The following is a 17,243-nucleotide window of genomic DNA, read 5'->3' as shown; positions in this document are numbered from 1 at the left end:
GACACTGAAAACAGCATGGCGGAGCAAGTGGCCCTGAGCCGGACTCAGGTGTGCGGGATTCTCCGGGAAGAACTGCACCAGGGCGATGCCTTCCACCAGTGGGACACGCACATACTCATCATTATGGGAGCCTCGGGTGACTTAGCAAAGAAGAAAATCTACCCTACGATCTGGTGGCTCTTCCGGGACGGGCTCCTCCCCGAGGACACCTTCATCGTGGGCTTTTCCCGCTCCCACCTCAGCGTGGCTGACATCCGGAAACAGAGCGAGCCCTATTTGAAGGCCACTGCGGAAGAGGGGCACAAGTTGGAGGAGTTCTTCTCTCGAAATTCCTACGTGGCAGGCCAGTATGATGAGCCGGCCTCCGTTCAGAGGCTCAGTGCTCACCTGAACGCCCTGCATCACGGGCCGCAGGCCAACCGCCTCTTCTACTTAGCCTTGCCGTCCACTGTCTACGAAGCCGTCACTAAGAACATCAAAGAGACCTGCATGAGCCAGGTAGGCTGGAACCGGGTCATTGTGGAGAAGCCCTTTGGAAAGGATCTGCAGAGCGCTGACAAGCTGTCCAACCACCTTTCCTCGCTCTTCCGCGAGGACCAGATCTACCGGATCGATCACTACCTGGGCAAGGAGATGGTGCAGAACCTCGTGGTGCTACGATTCGGTAACAGGATCTTTGGACCCATCTGGAACCGAGACAACATTGCCTGTGTGACCCTCACCTTCAAGGAGCCCTTCGGCACTCTGGGCCGCGGGGGTTATTTTGATGAGTTTGGGATCATTCGAGATGTGATGCAGAACCACCTCTTGCAGGTGCTTTGCTTAGTGGCCATGGAAAAGCCGGTCTCCACCAACTCTGATGATGTCCGCGATGAAAAGGTGAAGGTCCTGAAGTGTATTTCAGAGGTAAGAACGACTGATGTGGTCTTGGGCCAGTATGTGGGGAACCCAGATGGCAAAGGGGAAGCTACCAAAGGCTATCTGGACGACCCCGCGGTGCCCCAGGGCTCCACCACTGCCACCTTTGCTGCTGTGGTCCTCTACGTGGAAAATGAAAGATGGGACGATGTCCCCTTTATCCTCCGCTGTGGAAAGGCCCTGAATGAACGCAAAACAGAGGTGCGGCTTCAGTTCCGGGACGTGGCTGGTGACATCTTCCAGGGCCAGTGTAAGCGGAATGAGCTGGTGATCCGCGTGCAGCCCAATGAGGCTGTCTACACTAAGATGATGACCAAGAAGCCAGGGATGTTCTTCAACCCTGAAGAGTCGGAGCTGGACCTGACCTATGGCAACAGATACAAAGATGTGAAGCTGCCTGATGCTTATGAGCGCCTTATTTTGGACGTCTTCTGTGGGAGCCAGATGCATTTTGTGCGCAGTGACGAGCTTCGGGAAGCTTGGAGGATTTTCACGCCGCTGCTGCACCACATTGAAAGGGAGAAGACCCAGCCTATCGCCTATGTCTATGGCAGCCGAGGCCCTCCCGAAGCGGACGAGCTGATGAAGAAAGTGGGCTTCCAGTATGAGGGTACCTACAAGTGGGTCAACCCCCACAAGCTCTGAGGCCGCCCTGACTTACTCCTCATCACCAGCTTCCCCGCCCCCATGCTCATTGTCTGTCCCCTCTCTCATTCTGCCCATCCCCTGTTCATGTTCTACTCACCCACCAACTCTTGGCACCAGGAGCCTGACCCTGGGGGGAGGGGGAGGGAAGGCCCCTCCGAGAGATCCCCAGCCCCCCAGCCCTATTTACAGCTATGCTGGGTCTGCTATCTGGCAGCCTCCACACATACTTCCACTAACATTCCACCAGCAGTGGCTGGAGGTGGCTTTTGGTCCCTCCCCTTCGGGACTGCAGTTTTATGAATACAGAGAATTACCAGATTACAAAAAAAAAAAAAAGCCTTTGTATCATTTTTGTCATTTGTTTAAAATGCTAGTGACAGATAATACCATGTAAGATGGCATAGTTCAAAATTTCGGCTAGGATTGAGGCACCAGACAAGACTGGCTGGCTGGTCACCAGAAACATTATTAGTAGGTAAGAGGGTTTTGTTTTGCATATGAAATAATATGCTCTCTGAAGCACAGCTACCTCCAAGCAGCAAGTATCTTATAACCTATGCCCAGAATACTTTAGATTTTCGGATTTATAATCATGTTCATTTGGCTGACATTCCTTTTTTCCTCTTATTTTTTCCTCTTTCTCTAGGTTTCAAATGCCAAATTCTAGATTTTTCAAGGCAGCCATATGAGGCAGTCCCAATCAGCTATACCTTTATCAAAATGAAGAGTATCTAAGAACACCCTATAGGAAGGAGAGATATTGCCAGGTGTAGGAGCAGAAGAGAATATCACCCTATCTCACCTTTTGATTAAACTGCCCTAACAGCCTCCCAGTTACTCTGACTGCTTCCAGTACATACTCTCTTCCCATTCTACACATACCTGCCAAAAGAGTATTTCTGAGTCATAGGCCTGACAATGTCACTGCCTTGCTCAAAAATGCTAGTTGCTTCCCCTTCCCTACAGGACAAAATACAGATTGCTTAGTCTAGCCTTTGAGGCCTTCCATGATCTGATACTGTACTCTTTTCTTTCATACTGCTCCATCATTTCACCATTCTAGTCATTCCTCAAACTAGGTACTCCCATCTCCTGTCTCCCTATATTTGCCCAAGCTGTGTTTCATATTTCAAATGTTTTCTTTCTTCCTCTCCACTTTTCAGAATCTTTGTCTTTAGGATTCAGCTAAGGTACTCTCATCAAGAAGCCATCTGTGATTTCCCACCCTCCCCCCTAGACCCCTTAGCATTTTTTCCTCTACTTACCTTGTACTATAACTTATATGGATGAATGAACTCCTTAGAGGCAGAGACTGTTTTCTCTATCTGTATTCAAAGTGCCTTGTTTGGTAAATGTTTATTAAACAGAATCTCCAACACCAACATTTATGTACATCACTCAGGTCCATTCGGCAGACTAGGGATTTCTGTGGTTCATTAACACCCTGCACTCCACATAAATCATTTGCCACTTCATGCTTTGTTTTCCACATAAGAGTAATTGGCTCCATAGCTCCTTTCACCTCTCCACAGATTAGACTAAAGAACATGTACCCCTTCCCCTAAGCAAGTGGAATGAATTTATTAGCAAGCTCTAGTTTCCTTGAACAGCTCCCAGCCTTTTCCAAATGGGGGTGATTTGGCATTCTTGGGGTGTGTGTGCTCTGGACCAAACTGAAGAGTTGGCAGAAATCTCAAAAGCTGACTAATCCAATTTGTGCCTTCTGCAGAACTCCTAGTACAACATCTTTGAAAAATAATTTTCCAACTTCAAATGGAAGAGATTTAGTGAGACCTCCATTCCACTTTTTGACAGCTCTAATTATTAAGAAGTGGATACTTAGAAATGAAATTCACCTCTCTGTCACTTTTACACACCATTCCTACTCTCCTTTAGGGCTTAGCAGAAAAAGTTTGATTCCCCTTCAGTCAAGCAGCCCTTTAAGAGCCATGTTCTCTCCCCAAGTATTCTCCTTATAAAACAAAACAACAAGAACAAAAACTAGAAAATCCAGCTATTCTTCATGGGGCATGGCTTCCAATATCATCCTCATGGTTTCCCTCATTTGAATGCTCTCCAGTTTATCAATGCCCTTCCTGTAGTGTGAAGCCCCAAAGTGAACACAATAATCCAGATATCTAATGAAGGCAGAATACAGTACATCCCTTACCTCCCCCATTCTGGATTGATAAGCCTCAACCCTAAGATTTCATTACCTTTTTTAGCTGCATATTATTCTTGTGACTCATATTGGATTTTCTATTCACTGAAGGCTCCAGAGCCTTTTTGAAAAAACTTGTGTCCAGTCATGCTCCACCCTCAACTTCTATCTGTGGCATTGATTCTTTGAAGTGATTATACCTTTACATTTATCTTTTTGGATTCTGTTATCTACCATAGTAGGAACCTTTGCAGCTCCCCAGATTTGTGTCATCTGCAAATTTGATAAGCATGTCATTTTTGCCTTCATTTAAATTACTGATAAAAATGTTGAACAAGACAGGCCTGTTGTGCTAACTTGTAGTGTCCCAAGATTCTTTGGTTGGTACAGTTGATAGGGTGTTTGTTTTGCTTTTTTGTAAGTTATCAGGTAAAGGGGGAAGAATCTAGGGTGAGAGTACTCAGGTAAATGGGTGATGAAAAGCAAGTTACCTTTTATTGATAGAAAGAGGCCAAATAATTTCAAATGTAAAAGCATACATATTTAGTTAATTAGTGTCTATGCAATTATTAGAAATATTTCTTTCACACTTACTCTAGTTGAGGCTCTGTATTAGGCATTGTGGGCAGCTAAGTGGCAGAGTGGATAGAGCATTGGGCTCAGACACTTACTAGCTGTGTGATCCTGGGCAAGTCACTCAATCCTGTTTGCCTCAGTTTCCTCATCTGTACAAGGAACTGGAGAAGGACATGGCAAACCACTCCAGTATCTTTGCCAACAAAACCCCAAATGGAGTCATGAAGAATAGGATGTGACTGAAACAACTGAATAACAACAAATTCAATATTATAAAGAATAAAGAGGAATGAGATCATGTCATTGACATTACGGAGCTTATAATTTACTAGAAAAGAATATATCATCATCAATTTAGAGCTTAAAGAGACCTCAGAGGCCTTCTAGATCAACCTCACTTTGCAGCCGAGGAAACTGAGGTGCAGAGAGGTAAAGTCAATTGCAAAAGGTCACAAGATACTTCCAGAGGCAGGACTGGTATCCAGGTCCTCTGACCCTAGAGTCATTTCTCATACAACATTGCCTCCCATGAGACATACCAACCACCAGAATAAAAAGGTGAAATAAGAGAAGTGTACAATGTCATGTGGACTAAAAGAGGAGACATTATTTTTGGTTGGGCTTAGAGCAGGGAAGCCTTCAAGAAAAAGATGGTATTTGAGCTGATCCCTGATATTAGGAGAGGCCAGATATTGGACAGGTAGGGCTAGATAGTGTGAGAGGGCAGGCTCATAGGACAGCACATGGTCTAGTTTAGCTAGCCCAAGTGGTCCCTGGGGAGCACAAGCGGGAGATAAGTTTGGAAATATGGATTGGGCCCAAATCACAAAGTGTGAACTGAGGTAATTAACTGGGGAATACTCACAAATTTTTGAGCAGAATGGGGTTGGGGAAAACACTTGGCTTGATCAGGGCATTGCCTTTGGAAGCTTAATCTGGCAGCAATAGGTAGGATAGATTGGAGTGGGAAGAGACTGGAAGGAGGAGAGAGGTCAGTTAAGAAGCTATGGAAGTCATTTAGGTGAGAGGTAATGACGGGAATAAGAGTGGCAGCTGTGGGAATAAGTCATAGATTTTTCTTAGGACACTTTTGATTTCAAAACCATTGGAGGATTGATGGGTTTTTGTTACAGAATCACAATTTTAAAATCTTATATAAATCTCTTAGATTTATCAAACTTGATATTTGGTATGGTTTAAAGTGGTGTGTGGGTTTTTTTTTTCTTTAGTTGAACACTTGAATTGCCAAGTACACATCTCCCAGTTGGAATTTGGTGAAATGGGACTGAACTATTTCAAAGGCAGTAGCTTCTTTATTTTCTTACCTAGAAGGTTGTGTTTGGGACATTTGTTTAAGAACCAGGAAAATGTGTGACTATAGCTATATCTGTGTAAGAAAATATCAATGGGTTTAAAATCAGGTGTTATGGGTTCAAATCTCACCCTTATCATTTAACTGGTGGTCTTGGGAAATTTCCCTATACTGGGCTAGCCTTAATTTCCTCATCTGTAAAATGGAGGGTAGGACTATGTGGAGTCTAAGGCCTCTTCTAGCTCTAAATCAATGATTCTATGATCCTGATTTCTGCTTACTGAGCATTTCCCTCCCTTCTAGACTTATCTGTTCAGTGAACGATTCTGATGTGTTAATGCTGAATATTCAGACTTAAATGAGATAAGACAAATAGAGTACCTTATAAAAATGCCATGTAAATATCATTAAAATAATTGTTACAATTATCATTATTAAACCTGGAGTACCTTCCTTGGTGGGTATATTTGGGGGGAGCTTTTCACAAAAGTTGGAACACATTTGGTTTTGATCAGTGTAATTAATTTAATATATTCATAAGTGGTTATTTTACACATATATGTGAATTCAAAATTAGGTTTGGGTGCCTGTTTATATGTACTTCAGGGAAAGATTGGGAGCTCAAGAAAATTGTGAAAAGTTGACCAAAAAACTTTGCTCAATAGAGATAAGAGGCCATCATACTGTTCAGACCCTTAAAGAAAGATACTCAGCAAGATTCTATTAACATTTGTATTTGTGTTTTGAAGTATTTTCTTAGAAGACCATTTAGCGATACTGACATTTACTAAGAGCTGCTATGGATTTTTTGCCCATTGCTACCCCTCTCCAGGGTGTCTAGACCTTCAGACAAAGAAGGGGAAACCATACCTAATTACTTTTCCTAGAACCAGAAATTGTCAAGTAAGGAAAACACGGGTTGATTTTTCAATGTATATATTTGAATAAGTGAGGAGGTCATTGGTAAAGTGAGCACAAGCCCTCAGAGTTAGGAGGCCTGCCTCAGTTCTAAACTTGAGAAAATCATTTAATTTTCCTGGGCTTCAATTTCCTCCTCAGTAAAACAAGAGAAGTGGGAGTAATGATATTTCAATGATTTTCCAACGCTATCCTTTTTTATGAAAGAATTTTTAGACAGGGGAGGAACCAGAAAACAATTTAGGCTCAGTCACTGCCATTTGTATAACCTTCAACAAATAATTTAACCTCTTTAAGAATTTCTTCTTCCATGAAATGGGACTAATAATACAAGCAGTACCTACCTCATACAGTTGTTGGGAGGATCAAATGAAAGAATTGTGTTAATGTTTTTATGTCATTGTTATTATTACCATTATGAAATCTCAGAATTATTTCTACCATTGAATGGTCAATGACCCAGAAGAGAGGGGCAGTATGTATGATTTCACTGGGACTCTGTAGAGTGTGCTTTGTTTTGTCTTTGATTTTTGCTATTCATCAGTTCAGTTCTTCAAATAAACCTCCTATTTGCAACCCAGATTTAACATTCTGGACCTGTGCAGCTCTTGAGGAGCTTGGCATGTACTCTGGCTCCTTGCTGCAGGACACTTTTGTTGAAATGAAGCAGCCACTCCTGGAGTCCTGAAGACCTGAGTTCAAATCCGACCTCAGGCACTCACTAGCTATGTGACTCTGGACAATCACTTAACCTCTGCTTCAGTTTCCTCATCTGACAAAAGGAGATAATAATACCACCTACCTTCTAGGGTGCTTTTGAGAGAATATTTGCAAAATGCTTAACACAATTCTTGGCACATGGAGGTACTGTATAGATGCTAGCTATTGTAGGACAAAGGTATCTGGAAGGGGGACAATACTGCTAGAATATGGCTATGGAAGGGAATTTCTTATCCAAAACTACATAATGACTAAAAAAGGCAGTGGAGTAGCATAATAGAAAAAGATAATGCAGAAGAAATCCAGGGACCAAAGGGGAGCTAAGCATGGTAGAAAGAATTTGGATGAGGATCCAGGGAGGTAAGGAAGAAGCAATGGTTTGGTGGAAGATCACATGATCAGAAAGAAGAAATAGACAAGGAGTTTAGGAAACAGATCATAAGTCTGAAATCCAAGCTTGACTAGCCAGATGGAGCTCTTCAACTCTGTATTTCTACAAATTCTCTTTCTGTTGAAATCAGAATAGCTGTTAAATTGTTGACAAGCCATAATCACAATTTCATTCTTGAAAAGCTGGAGAAAGTGATTAGGAGATGCTGACCAGGTGTCACCCCATCTTCCTACCCTTCTTAGGACCATAGAATTAGAGCTCATTTTATAGATAAAAAAGATCCTGGTTCTTTCCACTAAGTACTCTACGTATACCTGAATAGTGGTTATATGGCCTTTATTTGAAATCCTCCAAAGAGGTGGGCTTCTGAGGAAACTCATTCCATTTTGGATCGGCTCAATTACTAAGAAATTTTTTCTTACATCAAATTGAAATCGACCTCTCTGTGATTTCCTTCAATTCCTCTAATTGAATAATGGTGATGATGACAATGATGATAATAATAAGTATAATTGACATTTCTATAGTACTTTAAGGTTTTCAAAGTGTTTCCCATATATTATGTCAAATGATCCTTGAAAAGTGGTTAATATAGATACCATTACTACCACTTTACAGATAAAACTGAAGATCAGAGAGGTTACTTGATAGGGTCACACAACTAGCAAGTGTTAAAGACAGAATTCCATTCCACATCTATATCCACTCCATCACACAGAATAAGGAGAATTCCTCTTCCAGCTGTCTTCAAGTACAGCCTTTTAAAAGTTACTGTCGGGGCAGCTAGGTGGCGCAGTGGATAGAGCACCAGACCTGGAGTCAGGAGGACCTGAGTTCAAATCCGGCCTCAGACACTTAACACTTACTAGCTGTGTGACCCTGGGCAAGTCACTTAACCCCAATTGCCTCACTAAAACAAACAAACAAACAAACAAAAAACTTAAAAAAAAATTACTGTCACATTCTCTCCTGAGTCTTATCTTCTCTAGAATCAATTTCCCAAGCTCATCTCAGCTGACCAGTGACTTCTCCCTTCCCTATATAACAACCCCCCCTTTTAGGTTGTAAACCCCATTTAGAAGGTAAGCTACTTGAGGGCTGGGACCAAGTCATTTATATTTATAACCCTAGCACTTAGCACAGTGTTTTAAATGTGGTGCTTAATAAATGGTGTTTTTTTTTCATTCAACCAGTCTTCATACAGCATGACCTCAAACCCCTTCACTGTCCTTGTCATGCCTTTTTGGATTTTCTACAGCTTATCCTAAAATATGACATCTGGGATATACTTCAGATGTGCACTATTTAACACTAAGAGTGTATTACAGACCCATGTTCCCTGAGGTAATAGTTGAATAAATACTTATTGACAATTTATTCTGCAGCTGCTGAGATCTGGTGGATACTTTAGAGTATGGGATCTTATATATACACAACTAGAAGTGGCTGCAATCAATTGCTGAGAAGCCAGATTCACAAATACCTCTTCATCATGGCTACACATATTCTATTCATTCTTAACTGTGTAGGAGTACCATGTGGGATTTCAATACCTGGAAGATGTTATTTCAAGAACAAGTTTGTTAATATTTAAAGCATTTAAGCTGAATTCCCTGTGGGTAATGGAGTCTGGGCAGGGCAGCTGGAGGGCTAAAGGATTCCCTTTATTAAATCTAGTTACTGCCAACATTCACTTTCTTATTTTCAGTTCCATCCAGGTGGAGTGATTCAGGAAGAAACTTGCCACTGAATTTATGATATCCTTCACTTACAATTGTAGCAGGATTAATAAGCTATACAAATACTCAGACTGGCATCAAAGGGGGAAAAAGAAACGATCATACTACTACCTGTCATATGTAAAGAAAAGCAAGTAAAAGTTTGTGTAAGATTTCTATTGATTGGTATATTTATATGAAGTGTGACCATATTATCTACTTTTTATAAATTTTAAGTTCATTCTGATCTTCAAGTCTACTTTACCACCATTTTCAATAATAATAATAGGTCATATGTTACCATTTTGAAGTTTCCAAATGTGAAGTATTATATGGAGTCTTACAAACTTCTCCATGACTTAATATGAATTTCATAAATTCCTATGGCCAAAAAATGTATTACTTGGCAGCATAAGCATGCATATAGTACAGTTCACACCCTAGGATGTACTAGGACACACTGTAACACTCAGCCCATGTTCTATACATGCCTATGCCTTGAAAGTGAAGTTCTTGTGGTGAGTTTCTCTAAATTTAGTTATCCTGCTCCTTGGGTGGGGACAGCTAGGTGGCACAGTGGACTAAGCACTGGGTTTGGACTCAGGAAGACTTCTCTTCATGAATTCTAATCTGGCCTCAGACACGTACTAGTTGTGTGACCCTGGGGAAGTCACCCAACCCTGTTTGCTTCAGTTCCTCATATGTAAAAGAGCAGGAGAAGTAAAAGGCAAACCATTCCAGTATCTTTGCCAAGAAAACCCCAAATGGGGTTATGAAGAGTCTGACATAACTAGAAGGACTGAACAATAATTCCTTGGGTGACACTGACATTCCATCACTAAGTCTCAACTTGAAATATTTCCAACTGGTTAAGATCTGCCTAAACTTTACTAATAAATCCTGATTGATAAAGCTCTACTGATAAATCCTATCACAACCCTAAGAGTTCTTCAAGCCACTATGAGACAATGAAGAAGTAATTTAGTCAAGTATTAATATGCCCCCCCCCCTTTTTTTTAGAGATGATTAAATTGGAGTCTACATTTTAGAGAGTATTCTCACAATCAAATGTCTAGACTTTAAATCGAGTGCTCAACCTGCCATACCTCCTCATAAGAAGATCCATTTCATGTTTGTACTGTTTAGTACAGTAGTATATGAAACTCATATAAATTAAATGGTCTAAGAGAATATTGAACAATATTGCTGACATGGCATAATTTATCTACTTTTCTCTTTTGATTAAATCTATTTTAACTTTAACTTTGTCTGAGATCATGTTTACTACCCCTGGTGGTTTGGGGATTTTTTGTTTTTTTGTGTGTGTATTTTTTTTTCATATTAAATTCTACTCCTGCCCTTTATTTTTCCTTTGTGTGTATCTCTCATTTTTATAATGTTTCCTGAAAGCAACACATTGTTGAATTTCCATTCTTAATCTGCTGTCCATTTCTGTTTTATGGGTAAATTCATCCCATTCACATTCTAAACTATAATTACTTATTTTGTATTGTCCTCTTTGCTATTGTGAGATTCAAAATTGGATATATGGAGCATTAAACTCCCCCTTTTAACTTTTCCCTTTTATACATATATATATCTCCCAGACCACTAAGAAAAAGAAGCCTCTGAGCTTTAATCTGTGAGGGATTAGTTTTTATTGCTTGGGAATTAATTAGACAACAAAAGGTAATACCAATTAGGGAAATAGGGAAGTAGAAATACAGATGAATGACCTTAGATCTAAACTTAGTCTATTTTCCTTTATAAAACTCACTGAATCCCAAACTACCCACGAGGCTGAGAACCAGCACGCCCAAAGCCAAACACCAACCACGTGTTTCTTAACTCCTCTCACTCAGGTGCTGCCACAGCTAAGTTTAGCAGCCAGAGAACGCCAACTTCCATTCCTGCCCTCACTTTTAAGTCCACGTACCGGAAGTTCCTCGCATTCTCCTCCCCCAAAAAGGTGGTCCTTCAAAAGCCGCTTTAGTAGCATGCGCAATCTTTCAAATGATTCAGCTAAAACTTCCGATATATATCTTTACCACAAATAATTTTTAACCACACTATTTTTCTTCATTATCCTTCTCATTCTATTTACCCTCTCCCTCCTCACTCTTCTGCCTTATTTCTACCCACTACCTTGCCCTCCTATTCTTTAACCTACACCCCTCCATGAGTCCCTTCTTTATCTTCTCTCTCCACCCTATACATTGCCCTCTTATTTCTTTGTGAATTTGGAAGACTTTTATACCCTTTTACATATATATATATATATATATATATACACACATATGCATATATGTATGTGTATTGTTCCCTCTTTAACCCAGTCTGGATGAGAGTAAGTTACTAGCACTACCTACCAACCCCTTTACTAGCTTTTTCTGTATCAGTTTTTCCTTTTATTCCTCATTTGCATGAGATAATGACTCCTTTTTATCTCTCCTTACATAGTTTTACTTTTTTAGAATCACCCCATCATACTCACCTCAGCCCAAGACTATCTAAATAATGATGTCAGTCATAAAACTACTGCTAATATTTTCATATATAAGAAATAAATAATTTGACCTTATTGAGTTCCTCATAATTAGTCTTTAATGTTTACCCTGTATTTCCCCTGGATGTTATAAGTCAAATTTTTCCCCAAGTTCTGGAATTTTTGTCACAAAACCCTGAAAGTATTTCAGTTTGTTAGATGTGCATTTTTTTTCCCCTGTTCAGGATTATTATACTTAACTTTTCTAGGTAATTTACTCTTTTTTTTTTTTTTTTTAGTGAGGCAATTGGGGTTAAGTGACTTGCCCAGCATCACACAGCTAGTAAGTGTTAAGTGTCTGAGGCCGGATTTGAACTCAGGTACTCCTGACTCCAGGGCCGGTGCTTTATCCACTGCGCCACCTAGCCGCCCCGGTAATTTACTCTTGATTGTAGTCTTAGCTCTTTTTCTCTACAGAATATAGTATTCTAAGACCTACAGTCCTTCAACACAGTAGCTGCTTGGTCTTTCCTTATTGTGGCTACATGATATTTAAATGTTTTTTTTTTCTCTTGTTGCTTCCAATATTTTCTCCTTAACCTGACAGCTTTGAAACTTAGCTATGATATTCTTGTAAGTTTTCCTCCTGGGATCTCTTTCAGGTGGTGATCTGTGAATTTTTTTTTTTCCTATTTCTTCTTTGCCTTCTTGTTCAAAATTTCAGGTCAATTTTCCTTGGTAATTTCTTGTAATATTAGATCAAGATTCTTTTCTTTAATCATAATTTTCAGGTAATCCAACTACTCATATTATTTCTCCTCAATCTGTTCTCCAGATCAATTGTTTTTCTGATGAGATGTTTTACTTTCTCTTCTATCTTTTCATTCTTTTGGTTTTGTTTTATTATTTCTTGGTGTCTTAGAACACTTTTGGCTTTCCTTTGCCCAATTCTAATTTTCAAGGAATTATTTTCTTCCTTAAATTTTTGATTCTCTATTTCAAGTTGGTTGATTTTTAAAAAATAATTTTCTTGGATTACTCATTTTTTCCCCCTAATTTTTCCTCTATCTTATTGTATTTTTAAAATCTTTTTTTATTTGTTTTTTGTTTTTTGATGAGGCAATTGGGGTTAAGTGACTTGCCCAGGGTCACACAGCTAGTAAGTGTTAAGTGTCTGAGGCCGGATTTGAACTTAGGTCCTCTTGACTCCAGGACCGGTGCTCTATCCACCTAGCTGCCCCTAAAATCTTTTTAAAGTTCTTTCAAGAACTCTTTTTGTGCCTGGGACCATTTGACATTTCTCATTTAAAAAGAGTGGTTTTTTTAAGCTCCATTATCTTCCTCTGAGTAAGTATTCAGATCTTCCCTATCCCCATAAGTAGCTATCTATGATTAGGTTCTTTCTCCTTTGTTTGCTCATTTTTATTTATTTATTTTTTGTTTTATCTAGTTTTATTCATTCATTCATTCATTCATTCATTCATTCATTCATTCATTCATTCATTTATTTATTTATTTTGGGGCTGATATTAATGTAATCAAGACCTAGTTTTGAGGTATGGGGAATGATGCCACATGCATCAGGTCCTTCTTACTGTTATTTTCTGAAGTCTGTCCCAGGGCTCAACCTTGGATTCTCCTCTCTACTCTTAAGCTACAGCTAGTGCCTCCAGGTATACTGTCCAGCAAATGATCTTGCTCCCTATGGTCCCTTTGGTGGTTGTAAACTACAGCTGTCCTCCAGGCTCTGGAACTGAAACCAGACACTCTGCTCTCCTGCAAGTGCCCACAACCAGCAGGGTCCCAACCCTCTGCTACTGCACTCACAAGGTGTGTGCTAGTTTCTCCACAAAGCCACAGTGTAAGCCACATTTGGTCAGCACAACTGTGCTTGGCATCCCTGGACTGGAAGGTCCTTCAATCATCTGTTACTCAGCCTTCAAACCCTCTCCCTCCCCCACTGTCCTTGAGATGAAAATTGCCAAGGCTTAGAGGCTGCCTCCCAACCCCAGACACCCCCAGGGCTTGTTTATTGATTCAGCAGTCAGCCTAGAGGTGTTTGCACTTCAGTGGGGCAGAACCTCTATCCCTGGGGGTCCGGTCTTTTATGGGGTCTTCTTAAATTGTCTTAGAAAGACTACTGTTTTACTGTGTGTTTCTTTCTGCTGCTCTGAGGCTATGTTCTGTCTTTTTTTTTTTTAATGGAGGAAATTTGGAGAGCTGAAAATTATCTGACCTAGTCCACCATCTTCCCAGAATCCACCCTCAATCCATTGCATTTTTGGAAAATTCTAAATGAAATTCTTCCTTATCTGCCCTTAATAATAGAGAGAATTTATAGTATGTTAATTTTTGTAAAGCACTTTTAAAATATTTCATTTTATCTTCACAACAACCTTGGAAGAGAGATACTCCTATTATCCCCACTTTATAGATGAGAGGTTAAGTGACTTACCCAGAGTCAAACCTGAGGCCTGATTTGAACTCCCATCTTGACTCCAAGTCCATTGGACTATCCCCTGAAGCTCTTAGTTTCTCCTTAATACCTTCTCCTTGCTGGTTTGTATCTCTAGAACCAAAGAGAACAAGTATAAAACTCTCAATATTAGCCTTTCACATATTTGAAAATGGCGATCTTCTCTAAAACTACTTTCTACCAAATTAAGTAAATTCCTTCAATAATTCCTGATCTGATAGTTTCTTTTTTTTTTCTTTCTTTCTTTTTTTTGCAGGGCAATGAGGGTTAAGTGACTTGCCCAGGGTCACACAGCTAGTTACGTGTCAAGTGTCTGAGGCTGGATTTGAACTCAGGTCCTCCTGAATCCAAGGCCAGTGTTTTATCCACTATGCCACCTAGCTGCCCCTTCTGATACAGTTTCAGTTCCTTCCTCACTGTGATAATTCTCCCCTGGATGTGTTCTATTTGGTCAATGTCCCTATGAAAATATTGCCCCCAGCAGGGAACAAAGAGCTCTAGATATGGTTTGGCCATTGAGGGGTGAGACAAGACTCTCCTTTCTTGGAGTGGAAACTTTAGAACTTAAGTAGAACCAGGTCCTCAAAGATGCACATATTCCTAACAGTACAGGTGACAAACCATCTTTGCCTTCTCATGTTTGCGATTCTTGACTATGGTTTCTCATAAATCCTTCAGAGAGGATCTACCCAATATCCTAGGAAAATCCCTCTAAATCGATTTACATTTCATGGGTACCAGTGCAGCAGTAGGGTTATTCAGCTGTTATCCCTGCTCAGTGCACAAATAGCCTATCTCCTTTATGATCAAATTTTCCTGGATGACATCCCTTAAACCATTTCTTGTGCAAAGGCTACTCTTTTGAATGTCTCCTACTTCTGCTTATCAGGTATCTTTCATTATCCTTTGGGTCATCCACAATTTTGATTCTTTGAATATGGTAGAGTTCTGTTATTTGTAACTCTACAACATCAATAGGAGAATATTAGTGTTAAAAAGATGGATATTTGTGTCAGGGAGTAGCTGGGATTTGTTATAGATACTGAGCAATGATGTCCTCAATGAAATCCAGTCTACTTTGTTTTTTTCAATGCTAGACCCAAACTGTTTGCCATCTGTTGTGCCTGTCATACACATGCATTTATATATATCATATGTATGATATTGATATATATGTAACTGATATATTTTCATATGTGCATGTATAGAATAATATATTGTATGAATATATGTATATACACACATATATTATATATACACACACATACATATTGATGGACTCAATGGATAGCTCATCTAATTGCATGTCATAGTGTTGGACATCGATATTTTTCATTCATTTGTAATCGTCTGTTCCTACAAAGGTTGTTAGTCTAGCTAGTCTCCTTTGAAAGATTATAGATACTATTTAGAAAATTCCATAATATTCTGGGACTTGATGCAAATGTCATAATGTTATCCAAAAACAAAAACATCTGTGGATTGTCACTATGAATGGAGAATCCTTCTTCCATTGAGAATCTTTATGGGATCTCCTCCATGATATTACTAAACATCTTTGACAAACATCATTCTCCTTGTTTTATGCTTTGCTTCATCTTGATAATTGGATAGTCCTTGAAAAGAATAATTCTTATGGCTGCATTTATCAAGTATCGTTTGATCTGGGGCAGCTAGTGGAACAGTGGATAGAGTGCTAGCCCTGGAGTTAGGAAGATTCATCTTCCTGAGTTCAAATCTGGCCTCAAATACTTACTAGCTATGTGATCCTAAGCAAGTTACTTAACCCTGTTTGCCTCAGTTTCTTTATCAATAAAATGAGCAGGAGAAGGAAATGGCAAACCACTCCAGTATCTTTGACAAGAACCCCTCCCCCCCAAAAAAAGGGGGCCACAAAGAGTTGGACATGACTGAGCTACTGAACAACAACAACATTGTTTGATTTTATGAATGGAAGATGCCTTGATGGAGGAAAGCCTTTCAGGTTGCATTTTATTCTACCAGTTCATATACTTTAAACACATACCATATACCAAACAGTTCATATACCATAAAGTGTTTTCTTTACATTTTCAGTCAATTTTGTGACTTTGGATAAGAAGTCTACTATAGAATAGAGTTTGCAAAAGCTTCTCTATTCTTTTCTAATATATTCATAAAAGACTCCCTATTTATGTGAACAGATCCCTCCCACAAAGGTTTCATGAATACGAGGGAATGGGAATATGGGTAGGTCCATCTTGGTGAGGTATAGTGACACTTTTGTTTTTTCCTATGCTTCTGGTATTTTGCTTTCCTAGAAGTCTCATATAAAGTGGATCCTTAGTTGTATCAAAAGATCACCTTTAGCACAGATTTCTCCTTTGTAGACTTGGGACTCTTCCCAGCTTCACCTTCACATGTGCCATTAATATTTCTTTATATAGTATATCAGTCACTGAGGTTATCAGAGGTCGGATGTGGTAGTTCTGCTACCACAGATGATAGATAACAATAGCTTGTATTAGTAATAATTACAAATGTTACATTTTCTATTTGCTGTTCTCCCATTTTCATCTAAGGTGTTCTTGGGATGATAGAGCTTAGTATAAGCCCAGTGTTCTAGAGAATACTTTTTCCTGTGCTGCTTTATTCTGTTTTATGAGGCAAGATTGGTCATAATCTTTTGCGATTTTTCATAAAAGTTTGTATTCTAAACCAGAATTGTACTTGGGTGTACTCTTTGTTTGGTAAAGCAATCAAATGTTTGCTGGATCCAACAACTTTTGGGCTCTTTTAGCCTCTTTATGAAGTCAAGTGTTTTACATTCGTCAAGCTTCTGTAAGACATGATGATATTCAAGATTTTTACTTTTTTCTGCTTCTGTTTTGGCAACAGTTTACTTCAGTGAATTAGGTTGAAACTATTTTAATTGGAGATA

The 17,243-nt window shown here is 39.6% G+C and overlaps 1 protein-coding gene across 1 annotated transcript; it reads left to right on the top strand.

Moving 5' to 3' along the window:
- On the top strand, positions 1 to 1,563 carry LOC122729975 (glucose-6-phosphate 1-dehydrogenase-like). The gene has a single exon (XM_043969137.1). The coding sequence runs from the start codon at positions 16 to 18 to the stop codon at positions 1,561 to 1,563; it is 1,548 nt and encodes a 515-aa protein (XP_043825072.1). The 5' UTR covers positions 1 to 15.
- Positions 1,564 to 17,243: the final 15,680 nt, after the last annotated feature.

The sequence above is a fragment of the Dromiciops gliroides genome, chromosome 5 (genome assembly GCF_019393635.1).
Source record: "Dromiciops gliroides isolate mDroGli1 chromosome 5, mDroGli1.pri, whole genome shotgun sequence".
NCBI classification, from domain to species: Eukaryota; Metazoa; Chordata; class Mammalia; order Microbiotheria; family Microbiotheriidae; genus Dromiciops; species Dromiciops gliroides.
The sequence above is the reverse complement of the archived record's forward strand: the minus strand, read 5'-3'. Positions and strand labels throughout refer to the sequence as shown.

What these genes read in the sequence shown, in the direction of transcription:
- LOC122729975 (XM_043969137.1), top strand. Translation starts at nt 16, where the DNA reads ATGGCGGAGCAAGTGGCCCTGAGCCGGACTCAGGTGTGCGGGATTCTC.